Genomic DNA, 22,395 nt, shown 5'->3' on the forward strand with positions numbered 1-22,395 from the left:
ACAAGTGGTGTCTTCGAGGCCCGCTCCCGATTTTTATCCAGAATTTCCTTTCACTCCATGTATCTCTATTTTTAGTGGACATTAACGGTCTAGCAGCAGCTGTAGGGGCGTCCGTCTCACCCTCTCTGTATCTGGACAACTTCTGTATTTCGTACTGCTCCACTAATACTGGTGTTGATGAGCGGTGCCTACAGGGAGCCATCCACAAGGCACAGTCATGGGCTCTAGCTCACAGCTTCCAGTTTTTGGCTGCAAAGTCATATGTTACGCACTTCTGTTGGTGTCATACTGTTCATACGGAATCAAAACTTGACATTACTGACGATCCCCTCACTGTAGTGGAGACATATCAGTTTTTAGGACTGGTTTTCGACACCCGATTGACTTGGCTTCCTCACCTTCGTTAGCTTAAGCGGAAGTGCTGGCAGCACCTCGTTGCCTTCCGCTGCCTGAGCAACACCAACTGGGATGCAGGTTGCTCTACGCTGCTGCAGCTCTACAGGGCACTTGTTCAATCCTGCCATGACTATGGGAGTCTGGTTTATGGTTCGGCAGTGCCCTCAGCATTGTGTTTACTCAACCCTGTGCACCACTGTGGCGTACGATGCAGGTTGCTCTACGCTGCTGCAGCTCTACAGGGCACTTGTTCAATCCTGCCTTGACTATGGGAGTCTGGTTTATGGTTCGGCAGTGCCCTCAGCATTGTGTTTACTCAACCCCATGCACCACTGTGGCGTACGCTTAGCGATGGGAGCTTTTAGGACGAGTCTGGTGACCAGCGTCCTAGCGAAAGTTGGTGTCCCTCCATTGCAGATTAGGCGTGCACAACTGCTGGCCAGTTAGGTTCCACACGTTCATAGTTCTCCTACTTATCTGAATTACAGTCTCTTTTTCCCACCCACGGCGGTTCACCTCCCACATCAGCAGCCCAGGTCAGGGCTTACAATTGCAGTTCGTGTCCGATCCCTTCTATCTGAAGTGAAGTGAAGTGGAGTCTTTGCCTTAACCACCTTTACTCAAGGTCCATTTGCACACACCTCCATGGTGTACACCTAGGCTGCAGCTTCACCTGGACTTTTCACATGGCCCAGAGGACTCAGTTCACCCCGTCGCTCTCCGCTGTCACTTCCTCTCGATTCTTGACATGTACAGAGACCATGAAGTGGTTTACTCCGATGGTTGATGGAGGACACACTGAACAGCATTCCTTGCCTGACGGCTGCAGTGTTTTCACTGCAGAGCAGGTGACTATATCTCGTGCTCTAGAGCACATCCGTTCTTGCCCTGGGAAGTTGTTTCTTCTACGTACTGACTCCTTGAGCAGCCTACTAGCTATCGACCAGTGCTACCGTCGTCGTCCTTTGGTAGCGAGCATCCAGGAGTCCATCTATGCCCTGTCCATCTATGCCCTGAAACAGTCCGGTTGTTCAGTGGTGTTTGTGTGGACCCCAAGACACATTGGAACCCAGGCAATGAACTTGCTGACAGGCTGGCCAAACGGGCTACACGGAAACCGCTTATGGAGATCGGCATTCCAATAACTGACCTGCGTTCGTTTTTATGCCGCCAGGTTTTTCGGCTTTGGGAGACGGATTGGCATAGTCTCAGTACGCACAACAAACTGTGTGCCATTAAGGGGACTACAAATGTGTGGCACTCTTCCATGCGGGCCTCTCGCAGGGACTCTGTGGTTCTCTGCCAGCTATTCATTGACCACACTTGGACGACTCGCGGCTACCTCCTGCACCATGAAGACCCGCCTCAGTGTCAATGCAGTGCCCGCATGACAGTGGCCCAGATTCTGGTGTACTATCCCACTTTGCCCTGCGACGAAATCTTTGCTTACTGGACCCATTGCTGCTAATTTTATCTAAAAATGCCTCATTGGATGATTTAGTTCTAAGTTTTATTTGTGAGGGTGGGTTTTATCATTTGTTCTAAGTTTTAGTGCATGTCCTTTGTCCCTCTGTGTCCTCTACCCTAGTGCTTTTAGGGTGGAGGGTTTAATGTGTTGCAGATTGGCTGGCTTCTCCTTTTTATTCTCATGGTCAGCCAGCCATGGTAATCTGTTTTATCGTTTTAATCTCTTCTACCTGTTTCGTGCGTTTCTGTAGTTTTCTTCTTCCCTTTTGTCCATTTAAGTGTTTGTTGCCCTGCCATCGTTCTTGTTGTTTTTCCTTTCTCTTCATTTTGTGTTGTCAGTCTCGCTTGTTTTATTCTCACCTTTGTGGAATTGTTTTATTCGGAACGAGGGACCGATGACATAGCAGTTTGGCCCCTTGCCCCCTCTTTTAAACCAACCAACATGTATTAGTCTATTTTTTATGTCCTCTTTACTCTGCCCATCATAGATTACTTTGCTTCCAAGGAAACAGAATTTATTCTAATGTGTGATCACCAATTTTAGTGTTAGGCTTGTCACTATTCTCAGTACTTTTATATTTTTATGCTTTACTCTCAATCCATATTCGGTACTCATTAGACCACCAAGCAAGATAGTGCAGTGGTTCGCACACAGGACTCGTATTCTGGAGGACAACGGTCCAAACCCGCATCTGCCCATCCCGATTTAGGTTTTCCATGATTTCCCTAAATTGCTTCAGTGAAATGCCAGGACAGTTCCTTCGAAAGGGCAAGGCTGATTTCCTTCCCCGTCTTCCGCCATCCTTCCCCAATCCGAAGGAATCAATGACCTTGCTGTATGGTCCCCTGACCCAAATCAACCAACCAACCTACTCATTAGATTGTTCATTTCATTCAGCAGACCATATCCTACCATTACATAATTAATCCGAAACCTTTCAGTGTGTTCATGTCTCTTTCAGTATACTGCAGTCTTTCAAGATTCTTAAACCAAGTGTTCGTGCTGACTAAATTATGTTATGTGCAAAAGTCTACCAATAGCTTCCTCTTTCACTCCTTCCCCAATCCATATTCTGACCTTATTAGAAGTCAGATATAAGATGGCTGGCTACTTATGATATGAACTATGAAAGTTACATTGTGAACTTGAATATAATGAGTCTTTGAGAGTGATAATTCATAGGGACTCTGTAGAGCAAAGTGTCCCATGTATGTGACTCATGTTACAAGCAAGTACATACTTGACTGTAAAAATATAACATCAGTGAGGACACATCTATTGTGTGCCATATTGGATGAATGTGTACCATAAGGGCTGAACAATGGAGGATGCATCATGTGTGCCAGTGACTACATTGGTAACCTTTGTGTGCAAGCAGGGGCTAGAGAAGTAGCTTTGTTTCAGTATGTCCATGTCCACAAAGTCTTATTGACCATCTCGGAGAACACAGCTGTTATACAAGTGTGTTTCCTCCTCTGATAGAAATAAAGTTGTGACATATTGAAGATGTGAAATAGCCTGTTGTCTTGCATTAGAGAAAAAATTGTCCCCATGAAAAAAAGTATGGGATAAGTGAATCAAGGGCTGTAGAAACAAGTGATGTGAAATTAGTTTTCTTGTTAATCCAAATGGCACAGGTTTATTATTTATAAGAATTAGGAACTGAATTATCATAGTGAACATTCTCACTTTTTACCTTTAGGTGTGGCACATCAGTTTAAATATGAACTCGTGGTTCATTTCTGTATGCATCTGCAGGTCACATTTTCCTGGCATCCATTTATATAGCTGCACATACTGCTCACCACTGGCATCTGTGCAGAATATTAGATCTGACAGGGCAAATGGTATGGCATAATCTTTGAGATATGGGTTTAGAAACAGTGACAGTTTTAAATATTTTCTGGATCACTGGATATGTTCCAGTGAGTTGTTGACAGTAGCACAAGGTTTTACTTTCAAAACATGTGTAAATGCACATCTCCCATCACCAATCCATCCACCTACACCTAACCTGTATTTGCATGTGAAGTACTTAAGGTACTAGGACTAGTTTCTGATGCTGAGCTATCATTCCTGAAATTGATGTGCCAGACAAAACTTAATGCTCTATACCAGTAGTCGTCAACATTTTTTGCAAGAGCCAGTGTTGATTTTGGGGAGCGGCATCTTGGACCCAAGTTAAAAGTCAGCACATTTAAGAATACTTTATGTCGACTGTTCTCTATTTCGGATTGCACCCATCCTCAGTAGTTGTTGTGTTTGTGTGAATAAAGGACTAATTGATTAATAACAGTAATTGTACTTACATTTAACCGCATTTTGCAATATCAAATGAGATCACAAATATTTACTATATGTTTTGAATGTATTTTTTCTTCTATTCATGTTGTATTACAGCACCCTTAATTTAAATGACTGTTTCTTGCTACAAATACTTAACAATATTGGAAGTGACCATCTCTCTAATATGTTCTGTATTCGGCTCATAGCCAAATTAAAATTAAACACACCTTAAAACATTGCTGTCTCTGAAACTATTTTTATTTGTTACTGAGCAGGAAAGGTGCACTCTTAAGAAGATCTTAATGTTAGTTGGCGGTTTTGGATTTAGCTGTTAGTTGCTAGATGCATAATATTATAAAATATGGCTGAGAACCATGGTCCACATGAGTACTTGATTCACGCTGCATGTCACCCACGGGCCACAGTTTGGCAACCACTACTCTGTTACCTCAGCAACAATTCTTGAGGTGCCATTTGCTCCAATCCTTCGTGACTTTGCTTTCATGTTATCCCACTTAGGTTAAGAAAGCCTGGCCTATGGATTAGCAGACCCATTGATGCTATGCCTTTTAGATCCAGTTCATCATCATAGGATCATACCTGTAACCATGCCTTTCAGATGAGAACCACAGATAGCCTCCTGGCATAGACAAAGATAATACCCTTAGGATTCAGTGACTCCAACTATTACTCAACTAAGCTATCTATGTATTTTATTTGTTACTGAGCAGGAAAGATGCACTCTTATATTCAATTTCCAGTTAACAAGACTTAGCTTCCACAAATATGTTTCCAGTCTGGTGCCCCAATATCAGTCCCTGAAACGTTTGCCAGTTATCTGATCTCTCTGTGTGGTGGCATTAATTGGTTTACTCAGTCGCGCATTTGACTTTTGTGCAGTTGAAACCACTGGTGGCTTCAATAAATTTACATCAGTAACAATTTATCTCAAATTTTTCATTGTTTGATGTCAATAACAGTGTCATTTGAGTGATGTTATCTATAAATATGAATAAAGAAAACAGTACTCCATTAAAAGCATTATTTGTTAATACAGTGTAGGTTTTCACTTCCAGTGTTTACTTTGATTAATTTTAATTGAGAATGATGCCACAAGTCAGAGATATGCATGGAGCACCATGTGACAAATGATGATGCCCTGTATTACAGCTATATAATTTCCAGACCACCTTGACTTTTCTATGCAGTTTCAATTTAATTCTGGAGATGTCTCCAACAGATGGGGACAAAATGTCAGCGAATAGTTTTATGTATTGAACACTTCCTCTCAGTGCAGAAGTTTTAACTAAAGCATTATCTGTTGCCCATTTTTGTTTTTATTTTTGTTGGCTTTTCAAATGAACTTATCTGTTGCTACACTTATATGTAAACCATCAAAATTGCCTAGAGTAAGTTAATTATTTCATTATACTGTGCAAAGAAGGCATTTATTGAGACATAGCTTTGTGTTTTTTCAGACAAGAGAAGAAGACAGAGATATTGATGGAAAAAATGAATTACTGTTTTTTGAAATGGAGCTTCTCTTACACAGAACTGAAGCAGTTTTCTCACTGATACTCTTTCTAGTTTTTGATTATAAGCTCTATGTAAGTACAGAATATTACCCTGATGAAAAATGAATATTTAAACTTGAGACACGTCTTGTATCCTGTGTAATAGTGTCTAATAAGCTAAAAAAGGAAAGGATATATTAAGCATTAAGTCTACAATTACATCATCCCACCATGTCAGCGAAAGGCTGTAGAAATTCAGAATCAAATGTTTCAGCTGAAAATTGTGTTGAAGTTAGGTCTGATCTACTTCAAAATGAAGTAAAGGATTGGTTGTCAAGTCATTGGTCAGGCAAATCTGATTCAGGCCCTAGTGAAAAGTGGGGCATTTCTCTACTTAGTGAACCTTTTAAGATTTGCACTTTGACGAATCTTATATCTGATCATGCATACTTGGAGAAACTGAAGGTTGAGCTACTTAGCTTAGAATTCCAAATGAAGAATAATGACTTATACCAATATCGTCAGTCTGAAGATCTTTTTGGTTTTGACTTGCCTGCTATTAACTCATTCAGATGCCTTCTAAATAATACCATTCGCCAATGGCTAGAAGATGTTACCAATATACAACTGAGGGAGAAAATATCTGCAAATTGTTCATGTTATGATGATACGGATTATCTTCTCTGTCATGATGACCAGTGTGAGGATAGATGCATAGCGTATATTTTTTATCTGAACCGTAACTGGACCGCACATGATGGTGGAGCATTGCAACTATTTAACACCATGGAAACAGAGCCAGGGAATATTGTTAAATCAATATTGCCACAATTTAATTCTTTTGTTTTCTTTGAGGTGTCAGAAATATCATTCCATCAGGTACAAGAAGTATTTACTATGGATAGAACGAGAATAACTGTGAATGGTTGGTTTTATGGTTCCAGAAAAATTAAAAGAAGGGAGCATAAGTTGGGAAATAATGACTCTGTTGCAGTTCCTCTGTTGCAGGTTGAAGATTCGTTTTCCTCAAATGTGATAAACAGTGTATATTATAATGGTGATGAATTACTGAAAACACTTAATTTACATTTTGAGAAGACTAGCTCAATCATGCTGGAAGATTTTCTCTGTAAAGAATTTTATGACAGTTGTTGTGAAGCACTTTCTAGAAGTACAGTATCTTGGTTAAGAAAAAGACCTGTTAATTATTGGTTATATGATACAGCAGATGAGTCCACTCTGAGTTCTGAGATTCAAGGATTACTTACGCTTATGAAATCAGAAAAGCTGTTCCAGTTACTTTCCGTGTTGACATGTCTAGATCTCACATGCATTGGTAAGATGAAGAAATCTTGTGACAAAACTATCAAAGTTTCTGCTTGCTCATATGAAATTAGAAGGTGGAAGTCAGGATATTATTCATTGGTAAATGATACAAGCTTTTCTAAAGAAAGCTTGTTAGATGTCACACTTTACTTGAATTGTGAGAACTGTAGTGAATGTGGAGGATCAACAGTGTACATTTCTCCAGAAGAGGAGGAAGAACTACTTTGTGCTTCTCCTAGACCTAATTCTTTATCTGTTACATACAGAGAATCAAATACTGCTTGTTTTGTTAAGTACATTAATCATAACTTCAGAGGTGATTTCTACACAATTAATTTTTCTTGTGTGGAACAGGCTTGAAATTCACCAGTTTGTTACAGATTGTGTTTGAATGTAAAGACAATTAATTGCCAGCTTTGTACTTCTAAGTAAATAAACTGTGAAATACAAAACAGTGTTTCCATACAAACCATTCCTCAGAGATATCTGCATGACTGGGAAGTAGTTGATGAATCCAGAATTGATTGTATTATCAGAAGTTTTAATTGTCAAATGTTGTTGTATTTTCTCTTTCAGTCATCAACAGTGGTGTTTTGTCTGTTGTGAATTAGTCTAGGAAAGCTTATCAGACTGAAATCTCTCTCTCTCTCTCTCTCTCTCTCTCTCTCTCTCTCTCTCTCTCTGTGTGTGTGTGTGTGTGTGTGTGTGTGTGTGTGTGTGTGTGTGTGTGTGTGTTCGCACATCTCAGGGTATTACAAAAAAATGAAAGCAGAGCTATATAACACCATATCTTGCTTTGTTTAGGGAAAGGGGGGGGGGGCAGTTATTTAGTGGATGAAAACAGATCTCAAAGAGTGTATCTGGGACAATCTGCCTTTGCACAACACCAGATACAGTGGCCACTATTGAAACAGGAATACTGGTTGTACCTCAAAGACTGTGTTGGCTCCAACATTCTACTTGCCCCATGCATGACACTATCAGTTGTTGGAAAATAGTGAAGCACTTGTGGTTAGTGCTGTAAATTACAACAGGAAGACGAAAAGGCACATAAAGTCATAACAGTAACACCATGGTTACATTGGAATAATAATGTGTCTTAATAAAACTGCCGCAATGAACACCAGACATTAGACAGCATTAACTACATTTAATAGTATGAAATGCTACTTGTAACCATTTACAGTTTTTTTTATATTAATATAGTGTATTAGGTAATTCATTAGTGTAGTTGTTTGAACTCTGTATCCTGTGTCTGAAAAGTAGCTCCCAGAGGTCAAAGTGCAACCCAGATAAAGAATTCCAGCTTTGGACCATAAATTTGTACATCAGACTATTTGCTCCCATTTCACTATAGTAATAGTTCAGTTACACTGTTGGAACTGAAATGAAGTTCACTTTGAATATTTAATACATTGACTGCCACATGAGTTAAATATAACTCACAGGAAGTGTTCTCTTTGGGCCTCATGAAGTAAATACTATTCAAGGACATTTTTCCATTTAAAGCTCCGTGGTGCAGTTGTAACTCACAGGAGCATGCTGTGACTCGGTGTTATAGTAGGTTATGGCCCCAGTAAGAATTCATGTTCGTGACCTATGGTTTTCAAGAGCTCAAGAGTAGTTATTGACATTTGAATTCGTGAGTTGTATACAACTCACATGGCTCAGTCTTATTGGACTTTTCTTCTTTCTATTATTTATTTATTATTTAGTTTGACATATTACTTACACAGTAGATTGCAAATCACAGACAATTTTATTTATATTCTTCAACTCTAATTGCAACAACAATGAAACTGAAAAATTTGGGTCATTCCACTTTGTTTCTCTAACACCTGTAGGCATTGTGTTTTATGAAAGAACACTTTACACAAAAATATGAGTCACAATTATTACATTTCCGTGCAGTTTGTTTGCATTTCTTGACAGCTTGCTCTCGTCAAAATTCATTCTTCATTTTTTCGTAACACACTGTACACCCACATCTGGCTGCTCCCATGTTCACAAGTGCATAATCTGCAGGTAACGCGGTGGCTTTGGTGAGAGACGTCTCAGGCTCATCGGCATCTTCTTTATGGAGTAGTCTCAAAGTCACTTCCTGATAGAGATCATCTTGTTGTTGATGTATCAATAAATCACTTGAGCATTTACCAGTGCTGACCCTGTCAACAATTCAATTGCAAGCTTCCTGTACCATTTCACACCCCGCCTTAGACAATGCGAATACAACCTCATTTGGCCAGAAAGATCTATAAAAAACTTCGACTGGTTGTAGTCAGTTATCATTGCTGGTTTTTTCTTTGTGCCCTTCCTGGTTTGAACTTCTGCTTCTTCCTCTCTATGAACAGTACTCAGCATCAGAACATCCCTCTTATCTTTCCATTTCGGTACTACTACACCTGCGATACTTTCCTTTGCTTTGTGTTCCCCCTTCTTCAGTTTTGCCTGTACAACATCTGGAGGGTTCAGTTTTCTGTTTGATCTTAGAGTACCAACTAAATCTGTTGATTGTTCAAGAAGCTGGTGTGCTAGATGAACACTTGCGTAAAAATTGTCTGTATATAAGGTTCTGCCCTCATTTAGTAATCCACTCATAAGGCTCATAACAACAGAAGTGGCAAGAGGAACACCAGGATTCGTATTCTTCCCACAGTAAACTTTCATATTCCAGGTGTAGCCGCCCTTTAGACAAAGTTTGAACAATTTAATTCCGAATTTATGTCGCTTATTCTTTATATACTGAATGAAACTTAAGTCTTCCTCGAAATGGCACAAGTGTTTAGTCAGTGCAAACTTTTTTCTCCGGCACAACTGCACTTTGAAATCTCTGCAGTTATTTGTCAATAAGAGGTTGGGTTTTGAATAAGCGTTTTCCCGGTGGGCACCAGTTGTTATCGGAAAAATGCCACGTATGTAAAAGCAGGTCAAAACAGTTGTGTGACATAACATTTTTTACATTGTTGTGATAGAGCGTATTTCTTGACCAATAATTTGGAATCCTCAGTTTTACATTTAGTGACATCCATAACAAAAATCCTAAAAATTGTTCAATTTCAGTTTTGCTGACATCAGTCCACTTTTTCAGTCGTGAATTAACAGTTACTGAATGACTTGCTAAGACTTCTTTTGCATGCAAATTAGTTAGTTGAGTCACATATTCTAAAATTTCATCATTTATAAAATATTTGAAGAAATCATATGGTGTCTTGCCTTTGAGAGTTAGTGCAACAGAAGCATTTACACCAGAACTGGAATGAATAAATTTAAAGTTTTCCATATTTTTGCCCATAACTAGCCCCCAGACAATCTCATTAGAATTTGTTCTAAGTGTGTCATCTTCAGAACTTTCTGATATTACACTTACTTCAATTGAACCTGAATCAACTGAAGTAGTTATGGCACTAAAACAGTTAGATGTGCTTTGTTACCTAGTTTTTACAGCTGTGAAGTCTGGTTCTTTGACTTAATGTGGACATAAAACTCTTCTTCCTACCTTCACTGATGTGATTCCATCATCAGAACTTCTGGTTTAGCTTCCGGTCTCCTCTGGTAAAAATTCGTTTGAGCTATCACCAAATAAAGACACAGAATCGTCATCACTTATCTCCGTAACTTCATCTAAAAACTACTGTACATGCCTTTGGTCATCTTCATAACTTCTATGAGACATTTTCTTCTGCCACAATATCACGTTGTTATGGAGCAAACAACACCGAATAAAGACCGTAGCAACAATGCAGGAAAAGAAATTTTTAAAAAAGGTACTAAAATGCCATATTTTCACTTTATTTGCACTTAACAGGTTTACTTGAGCAAACTAAAGCAGGATATTGAAAAAAAGTAAATGGCAACAAGGGGTCGGTAACCCAACTATACCCATGGCAGTCTCTCTCTCTCTCTCTCTCTCTCTCTCTCTCTCTCTCTCTCTCTCTCTCTGTCCACCCCTCTCCCTTCCTCCCTCCCTCCATCTCTAAAACTAATTTCCCCACCAATAACATAACTGTGACCCCTTTTAAGAATTGGGACTTTAGTACCCACAAAGGAAATATCCAAATGGACAGTGATGATCTAACATGCCAATTGGACAATAACCCCCAGGAGGCCTTTCAACAACTTTGTCAGTGCCAAGCCGAATAATTGCTTTCATAAGAGACAGAAGTATATCAACACATTATTGATTTTCTTATTTTGCGAAGCTCTTTCTCTCGACTAAATCGTCCATTTTTTTTCTGAAATTGTGATCATTTGTTCATCTGTACATATACATGACATCTACTGATTTCCGTCCCATTCCGATAATTTCTGCATGGTTCATCTTCTTGCTGTCTTGGAGTGAATACACAAGGGGGCTGTAACAGGGGACTACCCGATTTTAAAACTGAAGAAAATGAAAACAAAGAAGAATGCAAAAAACAGTATGTTAATGGTGAAAGCTGTAAAAATTTTATACCAGAAATTTGAAAAAAATACTCACAAAAGCTGCCAACAGATAGTGTTGTATGCTGCTCATATCTGCACACATAAACAAACTCTTCCAACACAAGCAGTCTTCGCCATCACATCATGATCTTTTCAAAATGTCCATTGCTTGCAGTAGGGAGATGGCACCAATGGACAATGAAATTTGTTTTGCCATCCTGTAATGTCTTTGACAGAAACGGCTCCAGATTGACTGTTGAAGCTTGTTTTGCATGGTGGAATAGCTTCGGTAGTACCATCTTGCATGAACTACTCGGCACTTGGTCAGTCCTCGAACGCTTTCTGTGTATAGAGAAATTGTTCCAAAATTGTGATGTGAGATTTGCTAGCTATCAACTCTAACATGAGAAAAGGCATGATAGTGGTTCTTCTGGATACCGACGCTCAGACAGTGACTTTAGGGAATGCGGTAGTTTCGCTTCACAAATGGGGATTTTCAGGACCCCAACGTCACCAGTTTTGTTTGTTGACAGATTCATTCAGATGGAAGCGTGCTGTGGACCAGATGCAGCCAACAATAAATCCATTACTATCAATTGTTCCTAAGAGTCTGATTTGCAAAGTTATCCCTTGGTCTCTCAGCGGGTACAGATATGACCTGGTGACTTTGGATTTTGAATGGAAACATGTTCAGACTGTTTCTCGGCATTGTATATGTGCTGGAGTGTTTAAAATCATTCACTACTTCTGCTGCAGCTCTTTGGACGGATTTCATCAGATGTTGCAGATACGTAAGTCCAGAAACGGTGGTGACATTTTCTGGCATAATTACAGTTGATCTAGGGCCATTGTTTTCCACCAAATTATCAGCCATACTGCCCATCTGGCAAGAAGCTTGTAGATGGCAAGTTTGAAAATTGCGTCTTTGTGCCATAAGACTGTGTTTTAATCTGTGACATCCCAGAAACAGAAACACGCATTGTTCAGTGGGATATATGATTTCAGCTTCTTCCTTCAGTACACTAACCTCCTTTCACATATTAACAGGGGAACTGATTACTCTGTGCTTTGGAGTACAACGTTATTATACACAATTGAAGCGATTTCACAAATTTACTGTAGCTATATTGTTTAACATATTTTCAAAGGCTTTACTAAGACACAGAAAAACGCAAAAAGTATTTTTTTTTTTACATGTGCTCCATATGTGCCCCCTTCCGATTCTGCAGATATTGTGTGAATACTCAAGTTATCTCACATTCAGCACAGCATGCCCCACTCTATTTGTCCAAAGCCACTGTGGATTTGCGCTCACAGTTCTGGTAGGTTTGTTGGTAAAGGAAGTGTAAACACTGACGCTTTCAGATAAACCAACACAAAAAAATGACACAGGGATTTGTTCAGGAGAGTGTGGGAGTCATGACATGAATTGTTGCTCATCAACCCCGTCACGATTGATCCATTGGTTTCTCAATCATGGTGAAGTGGTATATGGATTCCACACTGTCTGTCTCCAGTTGCATGAAGCAATTTTCCGCCATGTCTAGACGTGTGTCCTACAACAGTCTGCAGAAGAAAAAGGGACTGTAAAATTTAAACTGTGAGACTGCACAGATTTCTCTGTCCCCCAGGTTCGTGCATTATAAGTGTTCACTGTGACATTCACAAAAAATGTTGCTTCAAGATTGAAGATGATTTTCTTGGGGTTGTCACCATCTTTCCTAACTGCCAACTGTTGTGCTCTCATGGCAGAAATCTGAAGTGCAGCTACAACAATACAAAACATTTTTAGTTTTTCTATATGAGTGTTAAGTTTTGTGATAGTATGTCAATTAAGGTAGTTACAGTGAATTTATGAAATTGCTTCAATCATTTGTAATAATCTTGTATTATTTGTAGGTGTATTGCAATTACAGTGCCATCTGTTAAATAAGCTTTTGTAACTGCTTGAAAATCCTGTATAAAATTATTACAGCTCTCGCAATAAATTTTGTAGCATTCTTGTATTGACCCTTGTTTTCATGTCGTTTAATTTTGAAACCAGGAAGTTATTTGTTGGATACATTGTGGATATTTACAAATATTTGGAGTGGTGGGGGGATTTATTTGAATTTTGCAGTAAATCAGAAATATGAGGTGTGTTCAATAAGTAATGCAACACTTCTTTTCTGAAAGTAGGTTGGTTTTATTCATGATTGCAGTACATCATATTATTCCTCGCTCTTTTAGTTACGAAACCCTATTTTTCAACATAATTTGTGCTCAAATGTGATGGCCTTACACCACCTTACTGGGAGGGCCTACTGGTCCACTCTACTGGTAGACATTGGAGCCAACATCTTGCTGCATCAATAACCTCCCCTCCATCCAGGCATTGCTTCCAGCATAGTGCATCCTTCGTAGTGCCAAACAGATGGAAGTCAGAAGGTGTGAGGTCTGGGCTTTAGGGACAATTCAGTGAAATTTTGTCAGCAGACTTGTATGAGGTGTTGCACGGTCACGGAGAAAGAAAATTTCCTTTGCATTTTTGTGGCGACAAACACGCTGAAGTCATTTCCTCGATTTCATTTAGCACAATACACTTCTGGGTTTATCATTGCACAATGGAGGAGACCTCCAAACAGAATAACTCCTTCAGAGTCCCAGAAGACTGTCACCGTGACTTTTACCAACTAAGGTTGCAGTTTTGAACATTTTCTTTGAAGAAGAGGTTGTGTGGCACCACTCCCTGTGCTGCCATTTTGCTTCTGGTTCGAAGTGATGAACCCATGTTTCTTCATCTGTGGTGGTGATCAACAAAAAATTGTCACAGTCATAACATGCAAGAAATTCTGCACAGATGGTCCTTTGTTGCTCCTTATGGTCTTCCTTTAGGCAGCAAGGTACTCAGTGGGCATATATCTTTGAGTACCCCAATTGGTGGAAAAGTGTGTCAGCAGTCAACAGAGGCAACCAGTTGAGCAGCAAGATGTTATTTGATTATGACCTGTGTATCATCTTGACTGAGTGTGCCCACATGTTCCATCATTGCAGTAGTCACAGTTGTGTGCAGTCGGCCAGCACGTGGAAGATTGGACAGTTTGCAGGACCTTGTTGCAATAGTGACAGACACCTTGCAAAACAACTCAGCTTGCTTTTATTCACTGCCCCATAGACATTCTGCAAGTGCCTACGAATATCTGCGATGCTCTGGCTTTCCAACAAAAGAAACTCGAGGATAGTTTTATGTTTGAACGCACCTTCATTACTGTTGCCCTTTTGAAGGCTATGTATAGTGTGACCACCTATCGGAACTTCGTGAAACTGTAGTGGCTGAAGTGGGAATATTGCATGATGTCCCACAACAAATTCTGCATTTTTCAACCGAAACTGGCTAAGAAAAAAAATTGTTGCATTACTCATTGAATGTCCCTCGTAGGATACAAATAACTTTCCAGATCTGCCGCTTTTGTCAGACACGTAGAACAAAACTTTTCCACTTAGGTCATCGTATACAAAACTTACTGAGTCCCCTTATGGACATACGGATTAGAAGCAATAACACTGAACCACCTTGTTATCAGTCATAACCAGCCATGTTAAATTAAATTCCTGTAATCTTGACTCCAGGAAGCCAGAAAATATCAAAAAAAATGAATGAAGATATGCAACTACATCCTGGAATGGAAATAAGATTGACAGATAAAAAATTATGTCTGAAAGAAATTCTGCCAGTGGAAGTAGGCAAGCCAGTGTGAAGAAACAAATGAACTAAAACTTTGGGAGGACAACCAGGATGTGATAGTTACATCCACTAAAAGAGAGGAGGAAAAAAACATAAAAGGGCTCTAGTGAAGAGAAGTGGGGAACACAATTGGAGTCGATAAATTAAGTCTTTGTATAAACAGAACTGAAATATGTATAATGAAGTCTGAATGGACTTAAAATAGAAGGGTTAAAGCGTGTAAAATGAGACCTAGGTGATTTCATCACAAATAATGCAGGTTGTGTCAACTAGTTGTCATGAATTTATCTGGGATCTTTGTATTATATGTGTTAAGAAATAAAGTATTTTCGTTTTATCTTAAGTTTTGTAAATGGTACAGCCCTTTTGAAAAAGTATGTTTTGTAAATAATTCCTAAAACAGTAGAGAACAAAATATATAACCAAAAGTACTGGATACTTGGTAGATGTTTTGTGTTGAAACTCCCTCTTAGTGGGCTTCCTTTAGCTTACAAATTTAAGACAAAAATATGAAATTTAAAGTTAATTTTTCCACTTAATTTTTTTGCGAATTTGGAAAGTAACAGAACGCTATCTTTTCTGTCCTATTATCAGATACTACAGATGTAATTGTAAACAGTATCTTCTCTGCTCCAGCTACCTGTCTTACATAAATATTTATTATTAAAAATATAAAAAATTTCATTTTTGTGAGTTTTTATGAATTATTTACTCAAATTCCCATCTGAAAACTTTCAAGAATTACACACAATATTGTTTGGTTGATATGTTTGTAATCAGTGCAAACACAGTGAGTAGTATATTTGAGTGTAAAGTGTTAAAAAATTTTCAACATATTTTGCAACACTGAATTGTCTAGTGTAAAATATGCTTGTTGGCAACACCGTTTCCATCGCTCCTCTGTTTATAACAAATGAGTGAGAGCTATTGTCAGTGATGATCTCTTTCATGACAGTGCACATGCATGCTACATAATTGATGACATAGCATTTAGAGGCCATGCGTGTCCTAAACATGTGTATGATACTGATGGTGTAACATCTCATTTTAAAAATCGCTTTCAGCTGTGTGAGTTTGGTCTACACTATAGTACGGGAATTAAGACAAAAAAAATGGATATTTTCAGCAACAGGTCATGGAAAAAGTGCATGTGATGGGGTAGGAGGCCTCTTAAACATCTTGAAAAAAGATTTAATCTCCAGCATGAGACTGTTGATGCTATAAGAGATGTTACTGGATCTATACACACCATATCAACATTAGTAACAAACCTGAAACTCTTAATTCTAAATGAAAGTACATGGGAGTTCCATTTAAAAAATGAGAAAAGTGGTCTGCTATTAAGCTTGTGGTAGTAATACAATCAATTCACTACTGGGTTGCATCCTGGAGTGGCACATACATTGCAAGAATAGTTCTTCACGAAATGCAGCCTGTTACTGTATGTGAAATGCATAGATCATGGTATACATTAGAAGACTTTGTGTGAGCCACTTCATTTCTGATGTGTATGACAATCAGTGGTGGGCGGGACAGATAATAAGTGTGTCTAATGAGCTGAAAGGTATAAATGTCTCCTTAGACACCTCATGGTACTGCTAATGCTTTCCAATGGCTAGCTTCATAAGACCAGTGTCCAGTTCCTATTTCCCAAATAGTGCTCTTGTTGGATCACCCTTGTCTGTGTGCAAATTCAGCTCGGCTATACAACTTCAATGAGGAGCAGATGAAAAAAACAAATTCACTCTTTTCAACAGTGCAGTGTTGATTGTTACACTGTATACAATTTTAATTCGTGGAAAGTCACGAAGAAGTAAAATCATTACCGAAGATAATAACAATTTGTGAATAACATCACAAAAAGAAAAATGGGTGTAAATATTCTATATCTCATCTTTGTTATAAAATGCTTTCAAACAAAATTATGAATTGCTTTTCCATTCGCTCATAATGTTGTAAAGTAAGTATTTTGATTCAGAAATACCAGTTTTGCGTGACATTTACATAAAATCGGTGATCTATTTAAATATCCATGGCTTTTTGACCTTGAGGATAGAGGTAGGTCAAAGAACCAAAAAATTTCCGATTTTTTTCATCTTTATGTTCAATTATTTTAACAATTTAAAAATTTCATGCATTAATGTGATAACTGACAGTTAGCAGTTCTGCTTTATCATTTCTCAAGACAGTTAACTTCCTGTGACTACACATATTTTCAGAACATAATTTTTAAATTCGCATTACAAATTTCCATAACTTAAAAGAAAAAAACCTCAGAAGTGTGTGTGCATGTGTGTGTTAATCATATCTCATAGTATTGGGAACAAAGCGTTCATTGAAAATAAATTCTAATCTCTATCACTTTCGGTTTTTTAATCATAATTTTTCAACTTTCTCATTCGTTACGACATTTTTGCAAACATTCTCATTTAGAGAGGTCTGTAGCATTTCAACAAACCATCAGAAAATCAAAATTATTGTAGTTTTGGAGAGGTATCATGTGGAACTTAAACATTTTTATTTTTTCCCCCAGCAAACTTTGAAATAGTGATGTGACACATTCACTCTTGACCTATGTGATTTGAGATGAAATCGCCCACAGGACAGTTTTTGAAATTCATTACATTTTATCATAAATGTGAGAAAATGTTTCAGAAATAATTGTAAATTTTTATTGCAGAAGTACAGTGCATTTCAAATGGAGTCACTTGCCATCATTCAGCATTCATCTAGTCTGCCAGGTGCAAGATTTGACATAGTAGGTGACTTGAAACTAGTTCAAAAACAACCACTTTTTCATGATGGAAGAGATGTGAGCTTTAATTATTCTTGCATAGATGAAGAAAGCACTGATCCGCAAGTTTTTAATTTGCAGAAAATTATAAAAGAATATGTTGCCAGGAATGGTAAGTATTACAGCTTGCAAGAAATTGGTGTGTTGGATTTTTTTTTCTTTCTTTTAAAAAGCAGATACATTACAACATTACTACAAATTGATTTCTTCATATCTTTCTTTCTTTTATCACTTAGAAGCATTTGGTAGCATGGGGCTATCACTGTAGTTGCTTACTTCTTTGCTTCTTTGTGGACTCTCTAACAGTAGTTAAATTGTTTTTCAGCAAGCATAGGAATCACCATCTTCAGAGGCCAATTTGTGTGTTTGCAAAAGTCCTCTTTTTTCCCCTCGCACAGTTTTTTCTTGATGGCTTCAAATGAGGTAATTGAGACAAGTGTTATTGTGGTAGCACAGATTTTAGCTAAGGAGCTTGCAGAAGACTTTAATCAAGAGCAAATGGATACAAAAATATATTTCTCATGTAAATCATTTGTGGTTGTCAAATGTGCTGATAAAACAGTTGTTAGTAGGAGACACTCTATGTTTGTAAATAAGTTTTGAATAAGTAAAATTGAGCTATATTTCTTCTTCTACGCAAAGGTCAGATACTTGTATGTGACATGTCATGCCAGTTCACGTGAAGCTACAAGTAACAGTTACACACCAGACAACTGGAAACACTCTCACTGTTGTACACATTAATACATTCCCATTAGCTCAATTTCTAAATTTGTGTGTCGAATGCTTGGTGCTATTTACAATACTCTTAAGATATATCTGAAAGTAAAGCTCTAATCTCAGTAGTTCTGCTTTATTTATTTTTTTTTTCTCATAGTTAGTGTTCTGAAAAATCACAGGTGCTATAAATACACAATTGTGCATAACCATTCATCACTCAGTAATTGCACCAATAAGAACACTTGTGTTTTGTGATATTGCATCCTATATCAAGAGTAGCTTTAAATCTCTTGAGGCACTTCATTGTAAAAAATACACTTAATGACTAAAACAAATCTTTATTATTATTATGCTAAAATCAAAGTGCCCTTAACATAATTTGAAAAAAAAGGTATGTCCCAAAAATGTTTCTATTATTAGTGAAAAACATATAATGAATGGCATCACATATAGACATATAAGATAGCTTATAAAGCTCAAAATAATGAGTTACAAAATTTTGAAGATCACCAATAATAAAATCCCAAGTATAGTTGTGTACTGGACTTTCACTAAAACGTCCCTGCTATGAAGTCTAACCGTGTATTTCACAAAGATTTCCTGCAAACATAAATGTTGTAGTAGCTCACTAGAGCAGAGTGAATGTATGTTGTACCACTGATGAGCACTTGTCTATCAACTGACCAACTGCCATAACTTCCTCCTTCACTTTCCGAGCCGTTAGATTCAGTTTTGAACTCTGGATCACAGGACAAACCCATACTTTTTTGAAAGCATAGGCTAAACAAAAAGACAGGAGAGACACTGAAAGCACACATTTTGTTGTGAAGTATCCAAAGCTGCCTACTGTAAAGATGATCTCTAGAGGCAACCACCTCAGCCAGGCTACAAATGTAGGACCATATGCTCTCTAGCTGTCGAACATTGAACTATCAGTGCTGAAATGGATATAACTGGGATTTTACTTTTTTGAAGGTCTGTTGTTAAGTTGCCCAAGTGTACTTGGGATTTAGTTTCTGTATCAGAATAATGAAAACATGGTAACTCGCGGTTTTATATTAAGTGGTTAACTAGTTCTGCAGTAATGTGAACCTCAGCAAGGTCACTCCCTAAGTCAAAGTACTTTAACAATGTGTTGCATTACTGCAAATGATGCTGTGTTGCTGTAGTATTAATCAGTGATTAAAAGGGACTGCTGCAGGCTAGAAGGTTTAAGAACATTCTGACTTTTCAATATTGTTGTAAGCAGATAGTTAGCCCTCAACACAAGCAGACAGCTAAAGACTTGTGTTGTTGAGCAAACAAAAGCAGAATGAGAGTAGTTCCATGTAACAGTATTTGCTGAAGCTCTTGTGTAGTGGTGGGGCAAGCTGCATTAGGACAGGAAGTCAAACAGCTTTTAACTTTCCTGGCTACTATTACAGTGGCCCAGTATTTTGTAGTTTCCACAAGCGAGGTAGTTGGCACAAGTGCTGGTAGTGGAGTAACATGCAAGTTTTCAGTGCTTCTAGAAACTTGACTTTATCCAACTATCATGCTACAGATGATGTTTCACTCGCATTCACCGCTTTTTTAATAAATTGCTTTTAAAATGATATAGTATACTGTAAATAATGCAGCTTACAGAGCTAATTTATTTCCACAAGTAACAGAGATCATGAATCAGAACCAGGGATCACATTTTATACTCTGTAAATGACAAATTGTAATAACCCGAATGTAAAACCAGGTTTTTTCCCAAATTCGTCATTTGAAAAATTAGGGGGTCATCTTTCATTTGTAGATTAAACTAGTGCTGCTGCGGTCAACTTTTATACAGTGTATTAAAAACAAAGATTCCATGACTAACCAAACGGGAAAGCGCTGGTAGATAGACACAATAAAAAAACACACAAACACACACACAAAATTTCAAGCTTTCGCAACCAACGTTTGCTTCATCAGGAAAGAGGGAAAGACGAAAGGATGTGGATTTTAAGGGAGAGGGTAAGGAGTCATTCCAATCCCGGGAGCGGAAATACTTACCTTAGGGGGGGGGAAAAGGACAAGTATACACTCGTGCGCGCGCGCCCACACACACACACACACACACACACACACACACACACACACACACACACACAAGCAGACATATCATATGTCTGCTTGTGTCTGTGTATGTGTGGATGGATATGTGTGTGTGTGTGTGTGTGTGCGCGCGCGAGTGTATGATATGTCTGCTTGTGTCTGTGTATGTGTGGATGGATGTGTGTGCGTGTGCGCGCGCGCACGAGTTATACCTGTCCTTTTTTCCCCCTCTAAGGTAAGTCTTTCCGCTCCCGGGATTGGAATGACTCCTCACCCTATCCCTTAAAACCCACATCCTGTCGTCTTTCACTCTCCTTCCCTCTTTCCTGATGAAGCAACCATTGGTTGCGAAAGCTTGAAATTTTGTGTGTGTGTGTTTTTTTTTTTTTTTTTTTTTTTTTTTTTTTTTTTTTTTTTTTTAATTGTGTCTATCTACCAGCGCTTTCCCATTTGGTAAGTCATGGAATCTTTGTTTTTAATATATTTTTCCCATGTGGAATGTTTCTTTCTATTTTATTTATACAGTGTATAATAGATTAAGATAGGGGTTGTCTTACATTTACAGAAGAAGCTTTGGCTATTGAGGTTTTGTACAGATTTATTTTGAACAATACTGAAGGGTAGGACGTAGCAAACAATACTTATGTTTGAATGCGCTTGCAACAGTATCGACCTTGCTTGAACAATGACATGACGTATGACTCATGGCGCTAGGGCTTTACGGCAAAGGGTATTCAACAAACTATGAACTAGCTACAAGAATAATAAAATACTCTGCTTAAAAATTGACAAATTTGTTAAACACAGGAGACTACAACATTAAATACTGTTAACTTACAAACTTTTGTTGTAGTTCAACAGATTTGCAAGAAAAGATCTCATACATGTATTGATACCGTATACATACATACATTCATTTATGCTGCTTTTTAAGTAAAGATAAATTTCATAGGCGAATATCTTCTCCTTCAAAAACCATTACTTGATGCTGAACCAAAGTTAATATTTTATTTGGGTATGAGAAACCAGTGATTGACCAAGTGGGTTGCAAATGAGAAATTCAATCACTATACAAACATCATCATATTGGAGAAAATTGTGATCAGCTATTAATCAGCTTCAGAACAAGATGATGACATTCAGATGAAATGAGAAGGAAAATTAATCCAGAATGAAATGTCTAAAGAATGAAACAAATTAAACTGACTATTATTGTCATGAGGATAAATTATAGTTGAAAGACCTGTTACGGAGATAGTACAAACAGATGTCATTATATTACGGGGCAAGTGATAGTTCAGTTATAAGACTGAATAGTGATTGTGATCTTTTATTTATGTATTAGTTGCTGCTGTTACATATGACCTGCACCCTAGAAGATATTGCCGTCCATGTTTCACTGTTGCTTGAACACAGCACAACAGAAAGTTGGAGGGGGCACAGTGATAAAAGTTGGCTTTGCTTGAATCAGTTTGCACTCAGATTCTAATTGACTTCAAAATTGGACAAATATTGAAGAATAGCATACGTGTCTACAGGAGGTGCTAAAAGTGATGGGGTCAGTGCCGTATTTGCATGTTTCATGCAGAAATGTTGTCAACATTCATTGTGAGGAGTGACGGTAATGATTGGGGGTTTGTCAGCTGCTGGTTCTACACAGTCAGTGAGAGAGTGGCGG

At 38.2% G+C, this 22,395-nt stretch overlaps 2 protein-coding genes across 2 annotated transcripts in view; both read left to right on the forward strand.

Annotated features, from left to right (window-relative positions):
- LOC126161759 (transmembrane protein 231) overlaps window positions 1-22,395 on the forward strand; it is a 42,850-nt gene that overhangs the window by 14,455 nt on the left and 6,000 nt on the right. The window contains exons 3-4 of the mRNA XM_049917812.1: window positions 5,629-5,757; window positions 17,817-18,042. Coding sequence (XP_049773769.1) covers window positions 5,629-5,757; window positions 17,817-18,042 — 355 coding nt within the window. The remainder of the gene's footprint in view (window positions 1-5,628; window positions 5,758-17,816; window positions 18,043-22,395) is intronic.
- On the forward strand, window positions 5,764-7,426 carry LOC126161758 (prolyl 3-hydroxylase OGFOD1). Its single transcript, XM_049917811.1, has one exon. The coding sequence runs from the start codon at window positions 5,896-5,898 to the stop codon at window positions 7,348-7,350; it is 1,455 nt and encodes a 484-aa protein (XP_049773768.1). The 5' UTR covers window positions 5,764-5,895; the 3' UTR covers window positions 7,351-7,426.

This window comes from Schistocerca cancellata, chromosome 2, assembly GCF_023864275.1.
Source record: "Schistocerca cancellata isolate TAMUIC-IGC-003103 chromosome 2, iqSchCanc2.1, whole genome shotgun sequence".
NCBI lineage: Eukaryota > Metazoa > Arthropoda > Insecta > Orthoptera > Acrididae > Schistocerca > Schistocerca cancellata.

Coding starts and splice junctions, on each gene's coding strand:
- LOC126161758 (XM_049917811.1), top strand. CDS start 5,896: ATGTCAGCGAAAGGCTGTAGAAATTCAGAATCAAATGTTTCAGCTGAA.